The sequence below is a fragment of the Eschscholzia californica genome, unplaced genomic scaffold, assembly GCF_041429995.1.
Source record: "Eschscholzia californica isolate CP2 unplaced genomic scaffold, dmEscCali1.0.p SCAF_3, whole genome shotgun sequence".
Classification (NCBI taxonomy): domain Eukaryota; kingdom Viridiplantae; phylum Streptophyta; class Magnoliopsida; order Ranunculales; family Papaveraceae; genus Eschscholzia; species Eschscholzia californica.
The window spans coordinates 9539630-9560327 of NW_028238420.1; the positions used below are offsets into that span (position 1 = coordinate 9539630).

Consider the following 20698-nt stretch of genomic DNA (forward strand, 5'->3'; position numbering starts at 1 on the left):
CGGGGGTCATACACATAATCAAATAGGATAGAAAATCTAGTATTATTTATTAATTGGTATGAATAAAGTAAAGTTTATTCCGTTTTACCCCCAATTTGTGAACGTCAAAATTGAGAAAGCGTATTAGAGGGAGAAAATTAGAAAGTTAATTCCGATTTAACCTCCAGTTTTTTTTTGTTAAAGGCCTCGGCCTTTGGCAAGAAGAATCAAAAACTGACACGCAAAGCAAACCCTCCAGCTTTACATAAAGTGTGATTTACCTCTTTAGAAATTGAAATTATTGGTAACACGAATTCTGCTTATGGCTAACCATGAGAGGTGAATGAAACTATTAATTCTTCTACATTTTAGGATCCCTACATTCTGCTAAGGAGTGTGGGACTCATGTTGAGCGGAATATTGATCAGTCTCAACCACACAAATAAGTCAACTAGTTGACATTGGCGACACATGTCGGATCCATGTGTCCTGACATGGGAAGTCGACACGAGTTTCTTAGACCCTTGAGCTCTGTCGTGACTTATATGTCAGCAGAAGGGTGGATCCGTGTTAGCTATGCAACTTGAGCCCGCAAATAGGAAGGTCTGCATAAGTAAGCTCAACAACTTGAGCCCTCAAATAGGAAGGTCTGCATAAGTAAGCTCAAATAGGAAGGTCTGCATAAGTAAGCTCAACAACTTGAGAAATGCCGGTTACACGGAAGGTCAGGTAGCGTCAAGATACAATCATGTCTGCTATGATTAGACAAATTCCATTAATGGGCCCTGCCACGTGGCCTCCTTTGAACCAGTGATTCACCACCACCATGCAAACTTATATAAAGAACATAGATTTGCCCCGAAAAGAGATCTGACCTTTTACCCTTCGCTTATTAACTTATAACCTGCGACACTTAACTGACTTTGAGCATCAGAGTGTCTTTGCAGGTATCCCCCATAAACTCTCATCTCTTGACTATCGACAGGATGAACACTAACTTGAAGGTAAACCCGCGAACCCCCATCTCTTGACTGTCGACACAGATGAACAGTAACTCAAAGTTAAAAGGACGATTTTCGAGAAGTCACTTTCCGACCATTATCCGAAGAACGGAAGTCATTGTTTGAGATGATAAAAAAAACAAAACAAAAAAGGACAAAAACTCATTCTTAACGAAATGAGACCATTAGTGAACAACCTTATGACGAAGGAAGATAAACAATATGTAGAAGAGGACGCTTCCTCCAATATTTGGTTTGAGTATATTTGGTCTAAGTGGTTTTGGATGGAGCTTGAGTCAAAGTGATTTCTATTTCAAAATGGAGAAAAAAAAATTTAGTTGGAGCAAAGTAATTTTGATATTCTTGACTCAACTCTAAGAACCCTAAAGCTTTCTAACAGATTAAACTGTGTATTTATAGAGGAGCAAAGTGAAAAGGAACAAAAAAAATTGGACTGAGGACGCACTAAGAAGTATACTTTGGACCTGGTAGTGACAGTAGCTAGCTATGGTGTAACTCGAGTGTTAATAAAAAGCAGATAAGGAGTGCCTATATAAACAGTTAACTCTCCCATATCATATTGAATTTGGTTATATTTCTCATCCAAATGTGTCTACTTTTGAAACATCAAGTGTATTACCAACACCTGTAACAGTTCCCTCTACTGTGTATGTTCATCTTATGAGAACCAGATTAAGAGCTGGTATCACTACCTAAGAGAATACCTGATGAATATGTACACTACAGCAGTTATCATCCCCTTCCAAGTGCTTTTGTCACTTTATCACAGCAACTTCCTGAGCCAACAACTTATAACAAGCAGCCACTGATCCAAATTGGTGTAAAGAAATGCTTGAAGAATACCAAGCCTTGTCACTAAATAAAACATCATCTTCCTTCGTGAACATTCTTGGTTGCAAATGGGTATTCAGGGTCAAGTACAAGGCAGATGGTACAGTGGAAAGATACACCAATTTGGATCAGTGGTCAAGCAATTCTCATGATTTGGCTGGTCTGATTACTACTTTGAAATCTGAGTTTGCTATGAAGGAACTTGGCTCATTACACTTCTTTCTTGGTATTTAGGTTTCTAGGAGTTCTTCAAATGATTTACTCCTGACTCAAAAGAAGTATGCTTTGGAATTACTGAACAAAGCTTCTTTGTTAGACTTTAAGCCAAGCAGTACACCAGTTTCAAGGGGCAACAGACTCTCTAAGTTGGATGGGGAATTGATTTATGATTCCACCTCTTATGGATGTCTGGTTGGGGGACTTCAGTATCTTAACATGACAAGACCTGATTTAGCCTTTGTTGTTCAATTTATGGAAAAACCAAAGTTTGCCCATCCTCAATTGGTGAAGAAAATACTGAGATATGTAAAAGGTTCACCATAACAAAAGGTAATATTTCCAAGTTAGTAGGCTATTCGGACCATGATTGCGCAGGGTGCCCAGGCACTAGGAGATCAACCACTGGTTGTTGCCTTGTCTAAGGTAGTTCTCTGATTTGTTGGTGTTCTAAAAAGCAGCCAACAGTGTTTAAGTCCCCCTCAGAAGCAGAGTATAAGGCTCTTTCTCTAGCAGCTGCTGAAGTAAGTGGTTTCTTATGTCTTACAAGAACTGAATCATACTGTTTCCACACCTATTGTGCTTTACTGTGATAATATGGGAGCTAAAACTTAGCAGCAGCAAATTCAGTTTGTCACGCCAGAACCAAACACATTGAAGTGGACTATCACTTCATTCGTGATTTGGTTACTAGTGGTCGTTTCCAAATCAGGCATATTCCAACAGATCAACAACCTGCTGACATCCTCACAAAGGGTCTCTCCAAGTCAACCTTTCTTCCTCTTCGCAACAAGTTGATGCTTCTAGCTTCATCTTCTTGAGGGGGCATGTTAGCGACAATAGCTAGCTATGGTGTAACTCGTAAACATGTAATATAGCAGATAACGAGTGCCTATATAAAAAGTTGTTATAAAGTTATTAAGAAATTGTTAGTTCTAACAACTTCTCAACTAACTTTCTCTCACCTAAGATAAATGGTATAAAAGCAGAGTATCATTGTAATAATGGATTGATTTTTTTTTTTTTTGATGAAGAGTAATAATGGATTGATTTGATTTGAAGAAATAAAACAAATCTTCTACTTCTCTTCTCTCTGAGTTTTATGCTTTCTAACAGGACCTAATTCCTATTTTAGATTTCATTTTGGGGTTAGAGTTTATACAAGTTCCAGTCCCACTTATTAAGATGACACTTATTCAAATGAAGCCCAAAGAAGCAAATCTCAAAGAATCTTAAGTGGCCGGTATTCAAAACTTTTATCATATTTTCAAAGTTCTTAAGACCTTTGAAGTTTAGCGCTGTTGGTTTCGAGCTTTTTTTTAACAACAGAATTAACATTTCCAACAAGTTCACTTTCTTTACAAGCTATGGATCAACTCCTCAGAATCTTTTAGTCCAATCCAAATATCATCAATTTTTTTTTGTTATAATCTTTAAAGCTCAAATAGCCAGACAAGACTAACATGTGATAGGACACACAAGAAAAAGAAAAACACAATGCTTTGATTCAGCTAATTCACCTTCAAAGTATGACCGCCGTGGTCAAATTGTATATTGGTGCATATAAAAACCGCAACGATGCTACAGCAGACTGCTCGCTCCGAAAGGATTAGTATTCTGAGGATGTGTAGCTTGATTCACGGGAAACTGGCCAAAGCCCATATCACCGAATGGATTTGACACACTCCCATTTAAGTTTGGATTTGGTGGACCCATAAGTAAATTCTGTTGTGGCTGATTATAGGTTGTTGATGGATATTGAGTGAAGGGATTTATCTGTTGTTGATTCATTCCGGCAAATTGAACTGCTGAAGGAGGGGCAACATTATTTGATACGGCAAATGGATCCTGCACTTCAAATGGATTTGGGGCTGGCGCTCCATACTGAGGCTGTTGAGATGCTCTATATGCTCCTTCATCGTATAAACTGTTCAGTGTTAATGAGTCCAACCCGCCAGCCTGAAATACAGAACAACCATTCTTACAAAAGTTTTTCTTTTCCTTTAGAAAAGAAGTACGAACATAGACAGGAAATAAAAAAAACACTCAAATCAGTGCAACTTATTCTAGAGCTGAAGTATTTTTTATATTTTAAAAACCATTTAAGCCCAAGACAAGAACATAGTTCTCCGTTTCAAATAATTTATCACCATCAAGTCAATCACTAAAGCAGGAAATATGTGTCTGATCCTAATTCGCATTCTATTCATAAAATAACATAATATGTACTGACCCCTTATATTCAAGACTAACTCATTCATGAAGTAAGAAATTGAATATTGAAAATTCTAATGTAAGAAGAGCTGAGAGGACCAACCCATTGTCTTTCATTGTCTGAAGAAATGTTGGTTCCAGGAGTAGTAACCAAAGCAAGTTCCCAATTAGTAGGATCAAAATCTCTTGCTGGAGCAGAAGCTGTGGTATCTGCAAATCAAAAACCCATTGCTCGACGACAATTATATGGATAATAAAGGAACGAAAGCAAAGGAAGATATTTTACCACTCGGAATTATGGCGAGAGCCAATGCATTGCTTTCTTCTATTGCAGATGCATTAGGATGTGTAGCATTTAATCCCTAAACGATAAAAGAATGAAATTGAGTACAGATGTGAACACAAGAAGTAGAATAGCATCAACTCCTATGGTGATGCTCAACTAAGGGGCATTACCAGTAGATCTCCATCATCCAGGTTGTTGTCAGCAAAAGGAGGGGGAGGAACATCAACTTCAGGAGCAGCATCAATGTTCGAAGGCAGATGATTTTGTTCTTCAATTGGTGATTGTTCTATATCCTCTGAAGTAGAAGTTTCTTCTGGTTTGTATGTCAAAAGGAGTCTTTCTGGCATTTCCTGTTCCAGAACATTTGATACTGTCAATGTCATAATAATGTGGGCTCTCAAGAAGATTTAAAAAATACAGTATCTGTCATTTTTCTGACCATAAAGACTTGCCTGTTACTAAAAATGAAAGGTTAAGGTTAACAGTGGGGAAAGCAAAATAACATGTAATTTGAGAACTAGATTTTTCATGCAACTAGAATGGGGCACGATAACAAATATTGTACTAACCAATGGCTCCCTAACTGTAACCATCCGTGGTGCCTCTCGTATATATTCATCCATGGTTGCAAGAAATGACTGGGGTGGCTGCATGAGGGTAAACCAGTGTAAAAATTAACCGAGCTGTCTTTTAATGGGATAAAAATAAAATAATCAAAAAGATTTTCACCCCTCATCAAAACCACTACCTCTCTCAAGACTGGAAACTGGAAATTCCTGGCAAGCTCCAACCCTCTGGACACTTCATAAAAATCAGAAAGTCCTGTAGCCTGCAAGAAAAACTTTTACCTATTTAGGGAACCACCACAACCAACTACTACCTCTGTTTCAGAAAAACTACTGTTACGGAAGCGTAGGCATTTCAAAAGATTCAACTTCAGGAAACAACAAAATATTAAATCTGCAACATTACCTGTAGTCCAGCTCGTTTATAGATTTCAAGAGCTTTCACAGCCTCGTGCCTTGGCATCTCAAAAAACTGCAACAATACAAGTAATTGTGCTTAGGGAAAATGGAAGAGGTTAGGTGGGGTTGTGAAAACAAGGTTTTATATTCCTAACAAGAGATCAATTTCTGTACCTTGTCAACAAGATTTATAATGCCATCATTGATAGCACAATAAATTTTAAAGCTCTCTTTAAGGACCTGCAAAGAAATACCAGTATCTTGAGTAGGTAGAATAAAAATAATAACCTGGAAGTTGAAACTAAAAGAGCGACATTTAAGCTGTTTCGCATTAACTGTCCAAATTTTAATATTTCAATATTTCAATGACTATTGGGTGGGACAGGGAAATATAAAAGGACCTTCTTTTTCAATCTATACGTAGTGTGTCTGGGAAAATAAGAGCTAGCCAAATTAATACTTTGATTCCGTATACATGATTTGTTTTGACACCAACAGTTTATTTTAACCACATATTTCCAAAATTTTCCCTTCCGTGGTTTACAAAACAAAAAAAATGCTCAGCTAATATAACGTTTTTACTGCCTTAAGGAAATCCCTTAGAATAATTGCCTCAATTTTTACATGTCAGGGAAAAAAAAGCTCGTCAAGCAGCGGTCATAACAGAACAGAAATAAAATAAACTGGGCGTACCAGAGCAAGAGCATATTGTATTACGTAATTGTGCACAGCTGCCCCTTCAGGCTGTAAAGTAAGAAGTACGGGTCAAAGAAACAAGATCATCACATATAAAATTGAGAATTTAAAAGACAGCAGTGGATAGATCTACTCTCGAACATATAAAACTAATGATTGTTTTCGTTAAATTGCAGCAAATACCCGGCATCCTATAAGACGATACAGTAATTGTTGCAAAGCAGGCAACTGCTCCAACAGTTCCTCACTGTCTAAATCCCTGGTTCGGCTGTAACCCTGCAACAGAAGCAACGACAGATAAAATTAAAAAACCACAAGGTCCACAAGTGATAGAAACAATCAAATGTATATAATATGGTCCACCAACTTTTGGTGCAGCGGTTAGACACCCACTCTGGAAAACGGAGGCCCCAGGTTCGATTCTCAAACGAAGTAGAAATCCATAATTTATTGAACTTGGGTTAAATAAAGTACAAGTATGAATAATGGGCTTTAGGCCCCATTGGATGGCCTTTAGGGCCCAAGACGTCTTTGGTGATGGCAGTTATAAGGCTTAATCAATTCATGATGTATCTACATATTATATATTCATGACGTATCCAGACCATGTAATGAATGTAATGAATCTTGAAGTCCATGAAAAAAATGTATACAATATGAGAAAAGGTCAAAAGACTGGGAGCCCCACAAAAAACAATTGTATTAGCTTTGCGGATATGAACTGGAAATGTAAGAATTATCTGCAGTACGAGCTTCGTTTACATATCTAGTTAAATCTGGTTCCTAGTTCTTACTTCTTATGCAGTTTCCTTTTAGATTCACAAACATCAAATGCAATGTTAAAAAACAATTTCCCGTCTCAAGGCGGTTTGCTCCGAAAAATAGGAGTGACGCTGTGAGGGGTATGCCTCGACGCGCAAAAAAGCGTCCTCTAATTTCTTTACGGAAGAAAGGTACCAAATTTACGCGAAAACATAAGATAATATGGTCTTCTTCTTTTCACTACAATAATATAAAGAATTAAGTGCATAAAAAACAAAAAATGTAAATTTTATTACTTCTCGTGTTGCATGAACTTAGATGATGCTTGTAAGTTTTGTTTTTTCTTTGTAGATGCATATACGTCTACCAAATTTTAAAAGATGGGTCAGATGTATTCTACTTCTGAACCTGCTCGAATCCTACTTTGTTTTATACTTCGCCAAGGAGCAAAAAAATGGAACACAAACTTAACTTCAAATATACCTTGTCCTGCCCCTGTACAGGTCTTGGTAGACGTTCCGCTTCAATATCATACTTCAAGGCCCTAAAGCATTCTAGTCTTTCCTCCAGGTAAAGTGCATATGTACGAACCCATGCTGAGCAATCCCAAGCTGAAAATTGAAAAGGAACAAAACTAACTATAAGTTTCTTCTCACTAGTACAGAATTAGAGAGCTTTATCATTATAAACATAATAACAAAATTTTCAAAGAGACGCGTGAAGAGTTATTAACCAATAGGGCTTGAATCATCTTTAAAATTGGATAACTGGAGAATGCGCCCTCGCTGCGAGTAGTTCAAGAGCTCTTCGCGAAAAGTAGGATCTCCTTCCCGCAACATTCTGTGGATAACTATGAGTGTTTTCAGTGCCACCTGTAAATAGTGCACAAGAAAGGAAACAATAATCACAACATGAGCGTAGTAGTAACACTAATATCTTCAGGTTGTGAACAGCAAATTTGTACTGTCCCCCAGGCATGTTCGATAGATAATGGTAGCATTTGCTGGAATTCCTAGGAAGAGGTCTTAACGACTGGTAAATAGATGAGTACATGGTCATCTTCACGTTAGTGGAAAACATTCAACTTTCGGAACAATGTCACCGAGTAGAGCGGAAGGAGAATCCCCAACATCCAGTAACAGTGAATCAATGCTATAAACGGATTATGAGAAACCAGGCCAACCAAAATCAGTGGACAAGGGTAGTATGGAATAAGTTTATCCCTACTAGACAACAAAGCAATCAGCATATCCTCGAGTCATTTGAGATTTCTTCGCACAGACGTTGGGCTTAACGTGGGTGATGCCATGAGATATCGATCAATACATCATGCAATGGAAGGCCTAAAACTTCCCAATAGAAGGAAAGAGCTTTCGAAGATTATCCCTCATGCAACTATATGGGGTATTTGGAAAGATAGGCACATGATAACTTTTAACTAGGAAAAGGATAGCTAGGAGAGTGTTATTATCATCACACTACCCTATTCCATTGGAGTGTCGTGGGCAAGAAAAACTATATTTCTTGGATTTCTCTGCTTTCTAAGAGGATTTTCTAGCTAGCAGCTGTATGCACAGACCACGTCTACCAAGGAGATGATCTGTCTTTCAAAGGACCATCCCCCACTTTGCACTTCGTTTTCTTTTCCTTTTAGAATTACACTTTTCAAAAGAAATAGAAAGAACACAAAGTTTTCAAATTATTTTGTGGAAGGAAGATAGAGATACTGATATGAAACAAGTACCTAACGAGCCAATGGAAATTCAGATATAAACCCCCAAGATGAAAAACAAAAAAATGGTGAATTATGAAGTGTTTATCAGTGTATCCCAATTGAACGTGAAGTCTCGGTAAGTTAAGTGTTTAGCAGTTAGCACACTCTTCGTCTAGCTTTCCCAACTATTGGGATCAGCTCATAAGCGAAGTTCCTTACTTAGTATAGTACGACGTAATATAACTAGGTAAATCAGAGAAGTTGCCCAGCTGAAATTTTGAAGTATACATGTTCCTAAAATTTAAGATAAAAATTTCCGGCCACATAGTTAATGCAAGACATGAAGGTACAAAAAAAAATGCAAATAACAGGTGAAAATGCACAGATTTCTGAGTTCCTCCAATCATGTTTAAAAAGAATCCATTTCAATTGGAGCTGTGGAAAAAACTGGTCCTAAAATCCTTACTTTATAGGGCTTCATCGACAATTTGAAATGCTTTGTTAACAATATCAAAATTGTAAATTTTACGCGTGCTTTCATAAATAATGATCCTTTGTTCAGTTTTCTGTTTTTGTTGGACGTTCAAAAAGGAAAACATATGAAGGCCAACAATTTTTAAGCAGAGAAGATCCCGAAACACAAGTAACTCTTGAAGCTAGCCATTTAGAAATTATTCTAGAGAATGCATTATATCATATGTGTGATAATCTTGGCAAAGGTTCCCTCTTTTGAAAACCAATATGATATAACTTTCTTCAAGCCACTCCCCGACAATACATGAAACGCTTCTAATAAGATTTTAGCCCTTGCCCATAAATTCGTTGATCAACAGTAGAATCGAAAGTGATCACTTTGGCTCTCCAATATTACTTATTCATGATCTTGTTTTGCTTCTCGTATTTCTATAAAAATAGAATAAGAATCAATCTGAAATGAACCCAACTTATCTCTAAATGTGTAACTTTTTTGTTACATACACCCACTAACACAAATTGTACCAGTTTTGCTTACAAAATGAAAATGCCTCCATGACCAATAAAACTAAGCTAGCAACAAATGTATACCCTTAGGTGTTGCTCCTTTCCCTCTCTTGCTCTCTATCTCCCCAGCTTTAACGTCTCATCCTCACTCCTGTCTGTGAAATATTTCAACTACAATTGTTCTAACCTAAGGTACCGCAGTATGTCAATGTTGGAGAGATTTATTTTCAGAAGTATTAATCAGAAAAACGAACCAGTACAGTAAAAACAATTCAGCAAGGTCCCAGCAACCTAGTTTGTTAATCATATGATTCTGCTTCATGCCCTACAGGGATCCTTAGTCACAGACTCACAACCAATTAATTATATTTTCCAAAAGATGTGTTTATGTTTTTGATACGCATAAAGGAGTTAGTTATTCTTAAATGTTCAAATATGGAAAGAGAAATGCCCTAAATAAGGAATACTTCATAGCGTGGCATAATACTCTTTCACCTATTCTCATTTCTCATGTGTGGCATACTACATACATTATTGAAATACTACTTTAAATGTTTCAACGGTAAATACAATTGTGATATTCAGTTAGCGCTGTCGTAGTAGCCATGTGTCTTCACCTTATCTTTGTCATAATAGCCCATGTGGCCACCATGTCAAAGACCAACAACAATGATGTATCTCATGACATACTGCTATACTGGAAGATGGAAAAAAACTAATTTTCTGAGATTATGCAATTTCGTTGTCTACTTACTAACAGGTTAATTCAACACAAGTAGTAAAAAAGTAAAAGAAGAATAGCGAACAGAATTCCATTCCAAGATAAATCGTTTTACTAACATCAATATTTTGAATAGATTTTTATTCAGTGAAATTTCAAAGATTTGTTTTTGTTACCTAAATGACCAAGATAAAGTTGTGATCTACTTTCTTAATTTTCCTAGTTGGATTTCAAATGAAATATCAAACCATTATCTCCCAATTTCACCCACTTTCATATAGGTCATAACCAAACCTATAAACTTCAATTACATACCAAAGAAATGGCATCAACACCCTTTTAAGATCTAAACCAAAATCAAAAGGGAAAGAAGATGCTTCCCAAAGAATCCAAATTTAGTGCATAAAAAGAGAGAAAAATAGAGAGGAAAAGAGAACACACCGTCCAGTTATGGGTCTTGGCTAATCGCCTAGATAGGGCATGTATACAATACGCAACATCTGCTCGAGGCCTAACCACAGAAGTCGCAGCCAAGATTTCTATAAGAAATGAAAAAAAAAATCCCAAATTTTCATTAGATTTCATCAACAATCCATCTTAATAAACAAGAATTTCTCATTAATTGATTGAATCAGGGAAAAAAAACTCACTTCTAAGATGCCTTTCTTTTGGTGGACATTCAACATGATTCGTTGCTTTAACAATCGCAACATCTACGTCCTTCGATTTTCCCCCCAAATCCAAGATCAAATCACAATTTTAGATTGATATAACAAAGAAGAAAGAAATAGAAAGAGAGAAAATCACAAATCTGAGAAAATACTACCTTGAATTCACTATTAACTTTGGCAATACTGACTGTGGTGGTATCTTTGAGAGCACCATAAGCCTTCCTCAGAGTATGCAAAGTCGACATGTGTCAATCTCACCGTTCTCCGGTTATCTCTCTCCGGTAATCTCTCTCTCTCTAGAACGATGCCGAAAGTTACTATCCACCGTCGCCTCTGCGAATCGATCGCTCACTCTTTCTCTCTCTACTTTCTCTCTCTTCAAAAACTCTGTGGAGAACAGAGAGGAGGAGAACCTTTTTTTTCTATTACGTCGATCGTTTCGCTTTTTTTAAGCGATAGAAGAAATTAATTTGATGAAGGGAGGGGATTCAAGGATTCAACCACAAGGAGAGCTTTTTTTCTTCTCTCTCTATAATTGAAGTTTTGTTGTCACATTTGGTGATGCTTGTGACTTGCTTTCTAGTTGGCCCTCTTTTTGGTAGGTCTCATCATTTTTCTACTTTATTATTATTTTATTTTTTTTTGAAGTATTTCTAGTTTATTATTGTCTTACTATATACACCTGGAATAATCAATCCCACATGGCATTTGGACACACTAAAATTCCATGTGTAGGGACCGTCGTTCTTGGATTTTGATAGGTTTTCCAAGTCCGCGGATGTTTATGGCATTCAATCACGGTCTTATTGAAGGTTGTCACTATTGAATAAATGTGATAGGTGTTCAATCACCCACATTTCAAAGTTGACGAGTGTCTGAAGCATTTGCAAATGCATAGATTTTGGTAGATTTGGTCTTATTGGAGGTTGTCACTATTGAAGGCTTCGAATGTGACAAGTGTTCTATCACCCACATTTCAGAGTTGACGAGTGTCTGAAGCATTTGCAAATGCATAGATTTTGGTAGATTTGGATTTTCATAGATATTTTGGTAGATTTTAGTGAAAAAGAGAGTCAAGTTTGTCAAACAAAAAATGAGTAGTTTTTATTAATGGTTGAACTCATACGGTTATCGTATTTATCACATATTTGTGATGTATCCGTGCCTTGTAAAGTCTAACATAGATCGTAGTCGATTTCTCAAAAAAAATTGAGTGGTTCTCATAGACATTTTGGTGGATTCCAGTTTAACAACAAGATTTTTTTCACTTTAGGATTTCTTTTTCTTTGGTCTTCTTCTTCTACTATTTCCAGATATGACTTCGAGATCAACAACAAGATTTGCAGGAACAGTAGGTTCGTTCACTTTCTTCTTCTTCTTCGAAATCAACACAACTAAGTATAACCCCAAAAAACAAATCCAAATAAGAATAGTCAAGTAAGAAAATCAAGCTCTCACTTCGGCCACGGAGAGTTGTTTATGTCATAGTTACTTGTTTTCTAAAAAAAAGTGGAAATATTTAGAGTTTTTATGTTCTTCTTTGTGATTTTAGTAGTAACCATAAAAACTAGGGATTTTATGTTCTTCGTTGAGGATATTTAAGGTTTTGATGTTCTTCGTTCGATACTTTTTTTTAAAATTTTGAATCTGCTCAACTTGCAAATCGAGTTTGCGAGATTTGCAAACCTAGTTTGCAAAATTCGCTATGTAGTTTGCAAAATTTGCTAACTTAGTTTGCAAAAATATAAGTGGAAAAAAACTTTGTTTTTATGTAATTTAAAAAAAAATAGTATTAAAAGTAAACCTTATAAAAAAGATTATGAAAATCCTATCTAAATATATGAGTTTTATCGAAATCTGACATCTAATGAAAAAGTTGTATATTTAAATTTAAAGAAAAAAAATTACTCGAACCTAAAAGTAATGAACCAAATATTGGTCATCAGTTGACTAAGTTAATAAGTTAAAGTAAGCTCAAAAAACTAATTGGTCAACCAATGCCCAAGTCATTAGGACGTTGAATCCGAAAGAACTCTGTCACCTGAGTCCAAAATTAGGAGTTCTCCACGAATGTCTTAGGCGCCTTGCTCTGACTCTAAATACAACCAAGTATGTCGTGGATCCTGTAGCAGTAAAGGACTTCTGCAGAAATTAGGTTGATACCTTAAAATCTCGAAATATGGGAGGGTATAAGCTAAAACTTTTATAACCTAAGCCTTGATATAATGTAGGATTTAGGGACAGAGAATATCTTCAGAATCCAAAAAATATGACAGGTAGGAGCCCAACGGAAAGAAATCCCCTCCCCCTCACAAATTCTACAAAATCGGCAATATGGTCTATCGAATACGAAATATACGCAAACACTTGTTGTTTTAACTCAAGATTACCAGTATTCAAGTGAGTTATAAAGTTCCTTACTTCGATTCGAGTTGATTTTATCTTTGATGTGACTGTGGTTGACGAACCAACACTTGCACTATCTTGAATAACACCACTTCTAATCAAATGATCAATATCTTTTATATGTTAATCGAGTTTCGCAATGATTGAATCAGTATGCACCGAGTATTAAGCTTACCTACAGATAGATTAGTTTTGGCACATTCTTGGGCAAGTAGTTGAACATCAGATAAATTTGAGAAATTGATAGTAAGACAACAGATGAGAGATGATTAAAAGCAAAATTTAAGAAATAAGAGAGATCTTTAAGTTGAGTAGGCAGATCAATGAGTTTGTTTTTAATCAGACTCCATTTACCTTTGAAGTTTTGTATGTGAATGATTTCCTACAATAAGAAGGATATTTTCTGGTTTGAGAGGTCTAGATGTTGGTTCTCTGATATTTTTATGGTGATTTTAGTTTATGAGGTTCCAACCTAAAGAAAAAGAAACTGTAGTAACTAAGGCTTGAATGTTATCACGGTTAACTTTCGGGTTAGAGAGAGAGAGGGAGAGAGATGAGAAGAGGCCGAGAAGGAGAAGAAGAAAGAAGAAGAAAGAGGTGGAAGAATTTTCTCTCTCTTTTGGTTGTAGGTCGCTGACAGACGGACAACCTTTTGCCGATCTATTGACCTAACGAGATTGCCTTTCACAACTTTGGACATTGCGTATAAAATCTCCCATAGATTCATGATGTATGTATGGCATGTTATGATTATGATGTAATTGAAGGATATAATGCCTAAAGTCTGAAGGAATGGTATCCTTCCGAAGGAGTGTCCTTCGACCAAGGATGCAATGCGTGCAATTTGGCTAATAGGATCTTAATGACCTTATTCGGAAGATCATTAGTCCGGTCCAATTAGGGGTCGTAATGCTTAGCTAGAAGCCAACTACGATCGTCGAATCAAGAGTTAATTCGCGGCTAACATAGACCGGATCCTACAAGGGTTACACAACAGAGTAATGATTTGAACGGAGAGAATTGACTAGATGGATAATGGCAAATAAGTGGATTGGATCCGTTATTGGTAAGTCCTGGAAGATTCGGAGAAGTCCGAAGAGATAAACATGTCCGGGCCCAAAAGGGAGGCCCGGAATGGCTTTAGGGAGGCCGGCCATGTGATGGCCGGCCCAGGCAATAGGGCCGGCCATGTGATGACCGGCTAGGCCCTAAGTGGGCCGGCCAAGGAAGCCCATAAAGGGCTATGTTGGCCGGCCAACTTAAGTGACCCAATGGAGGATATTTTGGGTGTTGCCTAATAATTAGGTTTATGGAATCCTAGTCTGAGTCTAATACCTCTTCTAGGGATTTCTATATATACCTAATTATACAACCTAAAGAGAGAGACAGAATTCTCAACAACTGAGAGGGTTAACTGAAAGAGTTTCAGAATATACATCTCAGAGAGAGAGATAAAAGGAGTTTTCTCAAGTATCTAGTCAAGAAGAAGGAGTTCTTCATCTCAACCTTCAAGAAGGTCCTAGCTGACTGAAAGAAGGGAGTTCAAGTCATTACTCGGTGTCTCAAGTAGAGGAGCTACACTTGGAGCTCTTATCTTCCGAATACTGGTCGAGATTTAGTTCGTGGGAAAAGCGATTAAGAGGTAATCATCTTTCCAATCTAGTTCATTGGTATGTTCATGTATAGATCCTGGAAACTAGTGTTAAACATATGATGTTTGAGATTCCGCTACCAACACTAGACAATTAGGTGTATGAGATACATTAGGTTATTCCCCTTCAGTGGCATCACGAGCCGTTTGCATGAACTATCTTTGACTAGACGAATTAGATTCATACTTGAACAACTAGATATTAGTGTTTTAATGTTTGAATAGAGATTCAAACATAAGTTTGATGAGATCAAATTAGGGTTTTGGATGAGATTCATGACCTAGAAACACTAGAAACATAGTTTTATGAAAAGAGTTTTCATAAACAAGCTTTAGGGTATTAGAATTTTGATAAAAATCATCAAAACCATGAAGATTGGTTGATGAATTGATCAAAAACAGTACCTAACAGCAGCTGGAACAAAGAAAAATAAAAGAAACATCAGTTGGAACGGTTGGATTTCCAAAAAGTTTGGAAACCCTACTGGCCGGACCGGCCAGGACGCGTCCGGGCCGGACCAGCACGTCTCGGACAGACAGGGACACGGACTGGAAATCCCAGTCCGTGAAGGACCAGGAATCCTAGTCCGAGCTGGACTAGGAGTCCGAGACTCTCGGGTCTCGGACGTCCTAGAGCGTCTAGGACGCGTCTGGGATATCCCAGTCCGACACGGACTAGGAGTCCGAGACTCTCGGGTCTCGGACGTCCCAGCGCGTGGGACGCGTCTGGGATATCCCAGTCCGAGACGGAATAGGATTCCGAGGCAGGAGCGTCTCGGATATCCCTGACGCGTTTGGGACGCGCTCGAGGGAACCTATTTAGAGTCTCGGTCTAGGACCGAGACACTGGACGGGTGTCCGGACGCATCCAGGATGCGTCTGGAGCGACCAGAAGCATCTCGGATGCGACTGGAAGCTTCCAGACGCGACTGGGATGCGACCGGAGCATCCAGAAGCGTCTAGGACGCGTCTGGACGCGTCCAGAAGGCATCCCAGATAGGATGGCCTTGCCGTCTGTGCACAGAAGCGTCTGGGACGCGACTGTGAAGCACGGGTGCATCTCGGACCGAACATCCGAGATGGCACATGTGCTGTCCCAAGGCCAGACACGTCTGGGACGCGTCTGGGAGTTCCAACAGCTCTCGGATTGAGCACCCGAGAGGGATGTCAGGCGACCGGATGGTCTGGACGCGTCTGGGACGCGACCAGGACGCATCCTAGACATCTCACCCGAGATGTCTATGGTCTGTCCTAGGACAGAAGTGTCTAGCTAGCTAGGACGCATCTGCCCAAAAGACCAAGCACGGCAGGAAGGTGCTGTCTCTAGGACCGGACCTTGACCAGGGTTGAGTCAAGAGTTGACCAGAGACCAGTCAAGGGACTTTGACCAGGGTTGACTCAGATCTTTTTGAGTGAGACTCAAGGGGCCTTTTGGGTCATGATCTGAAAGGGAGTTTTTCAGACTTTTCTCCCGGTTCCGAGCATAATTTTTTTCCGACATAGACCCGGGGTTAGAGAAGAACCCGATTGGAGTTTTTCCTTATATTGATTTTGGAAACAATTAAGGAAGAAACGTAATGTGCTTCTAGTTTGAGTATTGAGAATACGAAACTTTAGAGCCATTAGACATAGAGATGTCACAAAATTCCCACGAATAGCTATACGGAACATAGCAAAACCTAGAAACGAATCTAGGATACATACTTTATTTATTATGATTGTCATATTCTTGTATGTATGGATGTGTGTGATTGCGTAGAATAGTATACCTTTAGATAGGATTATCGTTTCTTGTTCTAAGCGCAAGGAGTTGTGCCCGAATAATACTTAGAGTATAGGGTCTTAGAATCTATTAACGAACTGAATGATGAGATCATGGTTCAAGTGGGAGTAGTCAATAGAGGTTCTTGGATATGGATCCAATCGAACCATAGGCGAACAAGAAATAAACTTAAAGATGGGATCTTTTAAGGGGTAATACTAAGATCTAACAAATCATTACGCAAACCCACATAAACTTTTACGTAATAAATCATAAATGGTTATGCAAGAGTTCACAGTAACGCAACTTGATAAATTACGTAATAAGTCCTAAAAAGAATTTTGAGTAAAGCCTACCCAGATTAAGACACCTGTTGAGCCCTTGTTCATCGATGGTGGGTCATGCCAAAGCAGGGTGCCATCTTTTACCTCGGGACAATACGGGTAGATCTATGAAGAGATCTACATGTCTAAATGGTTATTCTCAAACGAGTCAGCAAAAGGGTTTTGGACTTCGAGGCTAAAGGACGATTTAATGTTTAAATCGTTAACCAAGAGTCATATGAGATATGATCAGTAAGGAGTTACTCACCCAGGACGACGAATTAAGGGCAGTGCCAAAGTACGCTTAATTTCGAAGGAATGGGATCTTGGAATTATATTATTCTAAGGGGACAACAAAAGTAGAATAATATAGGCAAATTAAGAAAAATTGCCAGGATAACAAGTTTAATCACTTTCGCATTTCTTACATGTAGTTTAATTATGACAACAAACATCTTCAACCTCTACACCATACTTGAGAAATTGAATGATACCAACTTCGTTCAATGGGAGAGGAACCTGAGAAAGGTTCTAGGAGAAAGCGCAGAAATATTGGACATTCCGATCCCCGTACTTTCAGAAACTTCTTCTGATGAAGAACGTAAGCAAGTAGACGATATTCGAAGGAAGTCAGCGCCAGTAACCGGTTTAATGCTAATGGCCATGGAAAGAAAATATATAGATATGTTCATTGAAATGGAGGCATACACCATTATTCGACGACTAAGAGAAGTGTTTGGAACACAATGTCGAATAGAAAGATTTAGAATCACAATGGTGACACTGGGAATGCGACTGGAGAAAGGGAAACCCGTCCGTTATCATGTTTTGGAGATGATTGATCACTTCAAAGACATGGAATGGATGGGGTCTCCTATGCCAGTCGTAATGGCAGTTGACATCATCCTGAATTCATTGGATGAAAGGTTTCAGGATGTAGTAGCAAACTTTGAAGATAAGTTTGGACGGGTATCCTTCGAAAGTCTATTGGCGATTCTGGAAGTTGCTGAAAGTAGGTTCGGCACCCCTGAAACTCTAGAAGAGATTCTAGGAGTTCAGGAGACTGTGAATGCGGGAACGGAAGACGTTAGGAGAAGGAAGCCGTCTGGCAAGAGAATGGGCAGGAAAGCACCAAGACCCAGAACTATCCTTCCTAACAAGAGATGTCTTGTGTGCGGTAGTACATCTCATATTCGATTAAGAGATTGCCCGCGATTCTTGGAAGATCTAAACGACGGAGCTGGGAGTTCCGGTCAAGGTAAAAATTATTAAAAGTTATTCAATTAAATACACATTATGAATGACAGGAGCAAGAGGGGGCTGAGTATTTATTGAAGAGGAGATGAACCTGTCGAAAGCTGAGAAGGCAAGAGTTGCTGGAAAAGCTCAAGAAGGATCATAGACTCGATAGGCAATACTTTAAAGTAGTTTTAGTATTTCTTTTTCTTTTTAGAACATTGACTCTGTAATGAGATTATGGGAGTGAATAAAATATGAGATATTTTATGGTGTTCTTAAAAAGAGCCTATCTAACTTTTAAGTAATTTTAACGAATGATCCGACTTAGTCATTCTAAATCTTGTAGGAGTACAAGAGTTCAGTTAATCGTAGAAAATAATGTTAGACATGAAAGTCTGCGATTAATGTGATTAGAATGGACGCAAGACTTGACAGTGGAGAAGTTTTGGAAACAAATCCTAAATCGAGAAGCGGATCTGGGTGACTAAAGAATATGATGAGATCATAAGTTCAATAGTCATCGGTCTTCCAAAACACAAAGTCTAATACGTATCTGCCAAACCACTAAAAACCTAAAAAAAGCTATAGTGAATAATTGAGTCCATCTGGATATGGATATTATTTTAGAAGGGGTTCTAAAATTTGTCAATTATTCTAATGTCTAAAGCGTGTTAGACATAAGTTCTTCAAGAAGAAGAACGGGTTTTCTCACAAATCATCGAAACACAATGAGATTGTTGCTCTCGATGGTGTCTTCATTAAAAGGAGGGTCCTTTCAAAGAAGACAAGTGGGAGGAAAAATCGAATGGGATTCGATAAAAAGCAACAAGAGGAAGTAAGGAGTTACTTGCCTTAAAACAAAAGAGAGTAAGAGTTACTCGGCTTTAAAACGAAAGGGAGTAAGAGTTACTCGGCTTCCGTGACAAGGGATGTCGACTTGAATGGTTCAAGGGACGATCGCCTGGAAACTTCTTAAGGAGTTAAGAAGGTTGCTCAAAAACCCCAAGGAATCTTGAGAAGATTCAAGAGAACTATAGCAGAAACCAATCTGAAATTGGATCGGAAATCCAAAGAGATAAGAGTAAGAATGGTTAAATCTTCTGAGACAAGAAGGTAAGTGGGAGTGAAACAAGCGTTGTTTCAGGTCCTGTATGTAGGAGACATACACGAGGGGACAAGAAGACGAGGGTGAATTAACCATGGGCATCAAAAGTCTATGAAGATAGACCAGAGGATGATAAAGACTCGTTCAAAAGGAGTTTTGGAGAGGTCTGAATAAGAAGATCTCTTGGAGAGAAATTCTACCCAACTCCCGTGATAAACATGGGAGAGACACTTATGTTAGAAAACATAAGAACGATCATGAGATGATTGTTGTTTACCCGAACATCTAAAAGTACTTGGAGTACGAAAAGATGTCGTCGCCCATACAAGTCAGAAGATTGAAGAAAGTCATAAAAGTAATCTTCCGAAAATAAAGATAGGAATCTTTTAGGAAGGCTAACAGATGGGAAAGAGTTTTCCATGCTGGGAGTCGTTACTTAACTCTACTAGATAAGAAAGTAAAATTAGAACTTGGGAAGTACTAATTTCAGTGGGAGAAAACTGATATTAACATAACAGCTTACGAAGAGTTCGAAAGCAAGATAATAACAAAGCGAAGTGAAAAGGAAACTAAACTGTCACCTTAGAACGATCATGAGATGCTCGGATCTAAGGAATTAGGATCCAGGAAGGAGAATCCTAAGATGACTTGTAAAATTGAGAACGTGAAGGAGTTCACGCGGGTGCTCAAATTTTACAGACTCTTGTTATCCGAAATAAACTAGGTTTATTTCGTCATCTAAATTGTGGTTTAGAATTTAGACGACAGTCCAAAAGGATGGAGTGTTCCAGGTAGGCTTATTAGATACGTGATCTAATGAAAGAAACCCTACTAAGTGAACATGGAAGCACATCGTCCTACTATCCCTAGTCCAGGTCATTAGTTGGACAATAATGACTTAGGAAGACTAGCATGAGTGATTGACAAGATAGCGTTGTTTCTTGGGCTATGGGAATAGGAGTATTCAAAGGTCAACTTCATGGGTGTATAGTTGATACACTGGAAACCCGCCGAATGAGAGTACTTCAAGAGTTGAAGTTATAAGATGTCATAACTCTCATTTAAGCAAATTGGAGAGATTCCTCAAAACATGAGTACTCACTCAGTTTATGGAAGGAATGTCGAACTTTGGTACCGTCAAACGCCATCCGTAA

General features: G+C 38.2%; 1 protein-coding gene across 2 annotated transcripts; it reads right to left on the reverse strand.

The window, feature by feature from the left end:
* Positions 1-3531: 3531 nt before the first annotated feature.
* Positions 3532-11707, reverse strand: LOC147548244 (putative clathrin assembly protein At2g01600). 2 transcript variants are annotated; one of them, XM_086665604.1, is made up of 15 exons: positions 11214-11707; positions 11038-11107; positions 10829-10926; positions 7705-7843; positions 7455-7582; positions 6393-6485; positions 6207-6257; positions 5688-5753; positions 5521-5586; positions 5297-5377; positions 5118-5195; positions 4719-4898; positions 4549-4624; positions 4366-4472; positions 3532-4007 (listed from the first exon to the last, which is right to left on the reverse strand). In XM_086665604.1, exons 1-15 carry the CDS (start codon positions 11301-11303, stop codon positions 3630-3632), a joined length of 1701 nt encoding a protein of 566 aa, XP_086521730.1. In that variant the 5' UTR covers positions 11304-11707; the 3' UTR covers positions 3532-3629. The 2 variants fall into 2 exon arrangements, with proteins under 2 accessions (XP_086521730.1, XP_086521731.1); XM_086665605.1 differs by having other exon boundaries at positions 4366-4463; positions 11214-11650.
* Between the last annotated feature and the right edge of the window lie 8991 nt (positions 11708-20698).

Excerpts from the sequence above, each read along its gene's own strand:
- LOC147548244 (XM_086665604.1), bottom strand. The coding sequence starts at position 11,303 with ATGTCGACTTTGCATACTCTGAGGAAGGCTTATGGTGCTCTCAAAGAT. Across the intron at positions 11,108-11,213 it reads AAGTTAATAGTGAATTCAAG|GACGTAGATGTTGCGATTGT; the intron begins GTAGTATTTTCT and ends GGAAAATCGAAG. Across the intron at positions 6,486-7,454 it reads CTGTACAGGGGCAGGACAAG|GGTTACAGCCGAACCAGGGA; the intron begins GTATATTTGAAG and ends CTTCTGTTGCAG.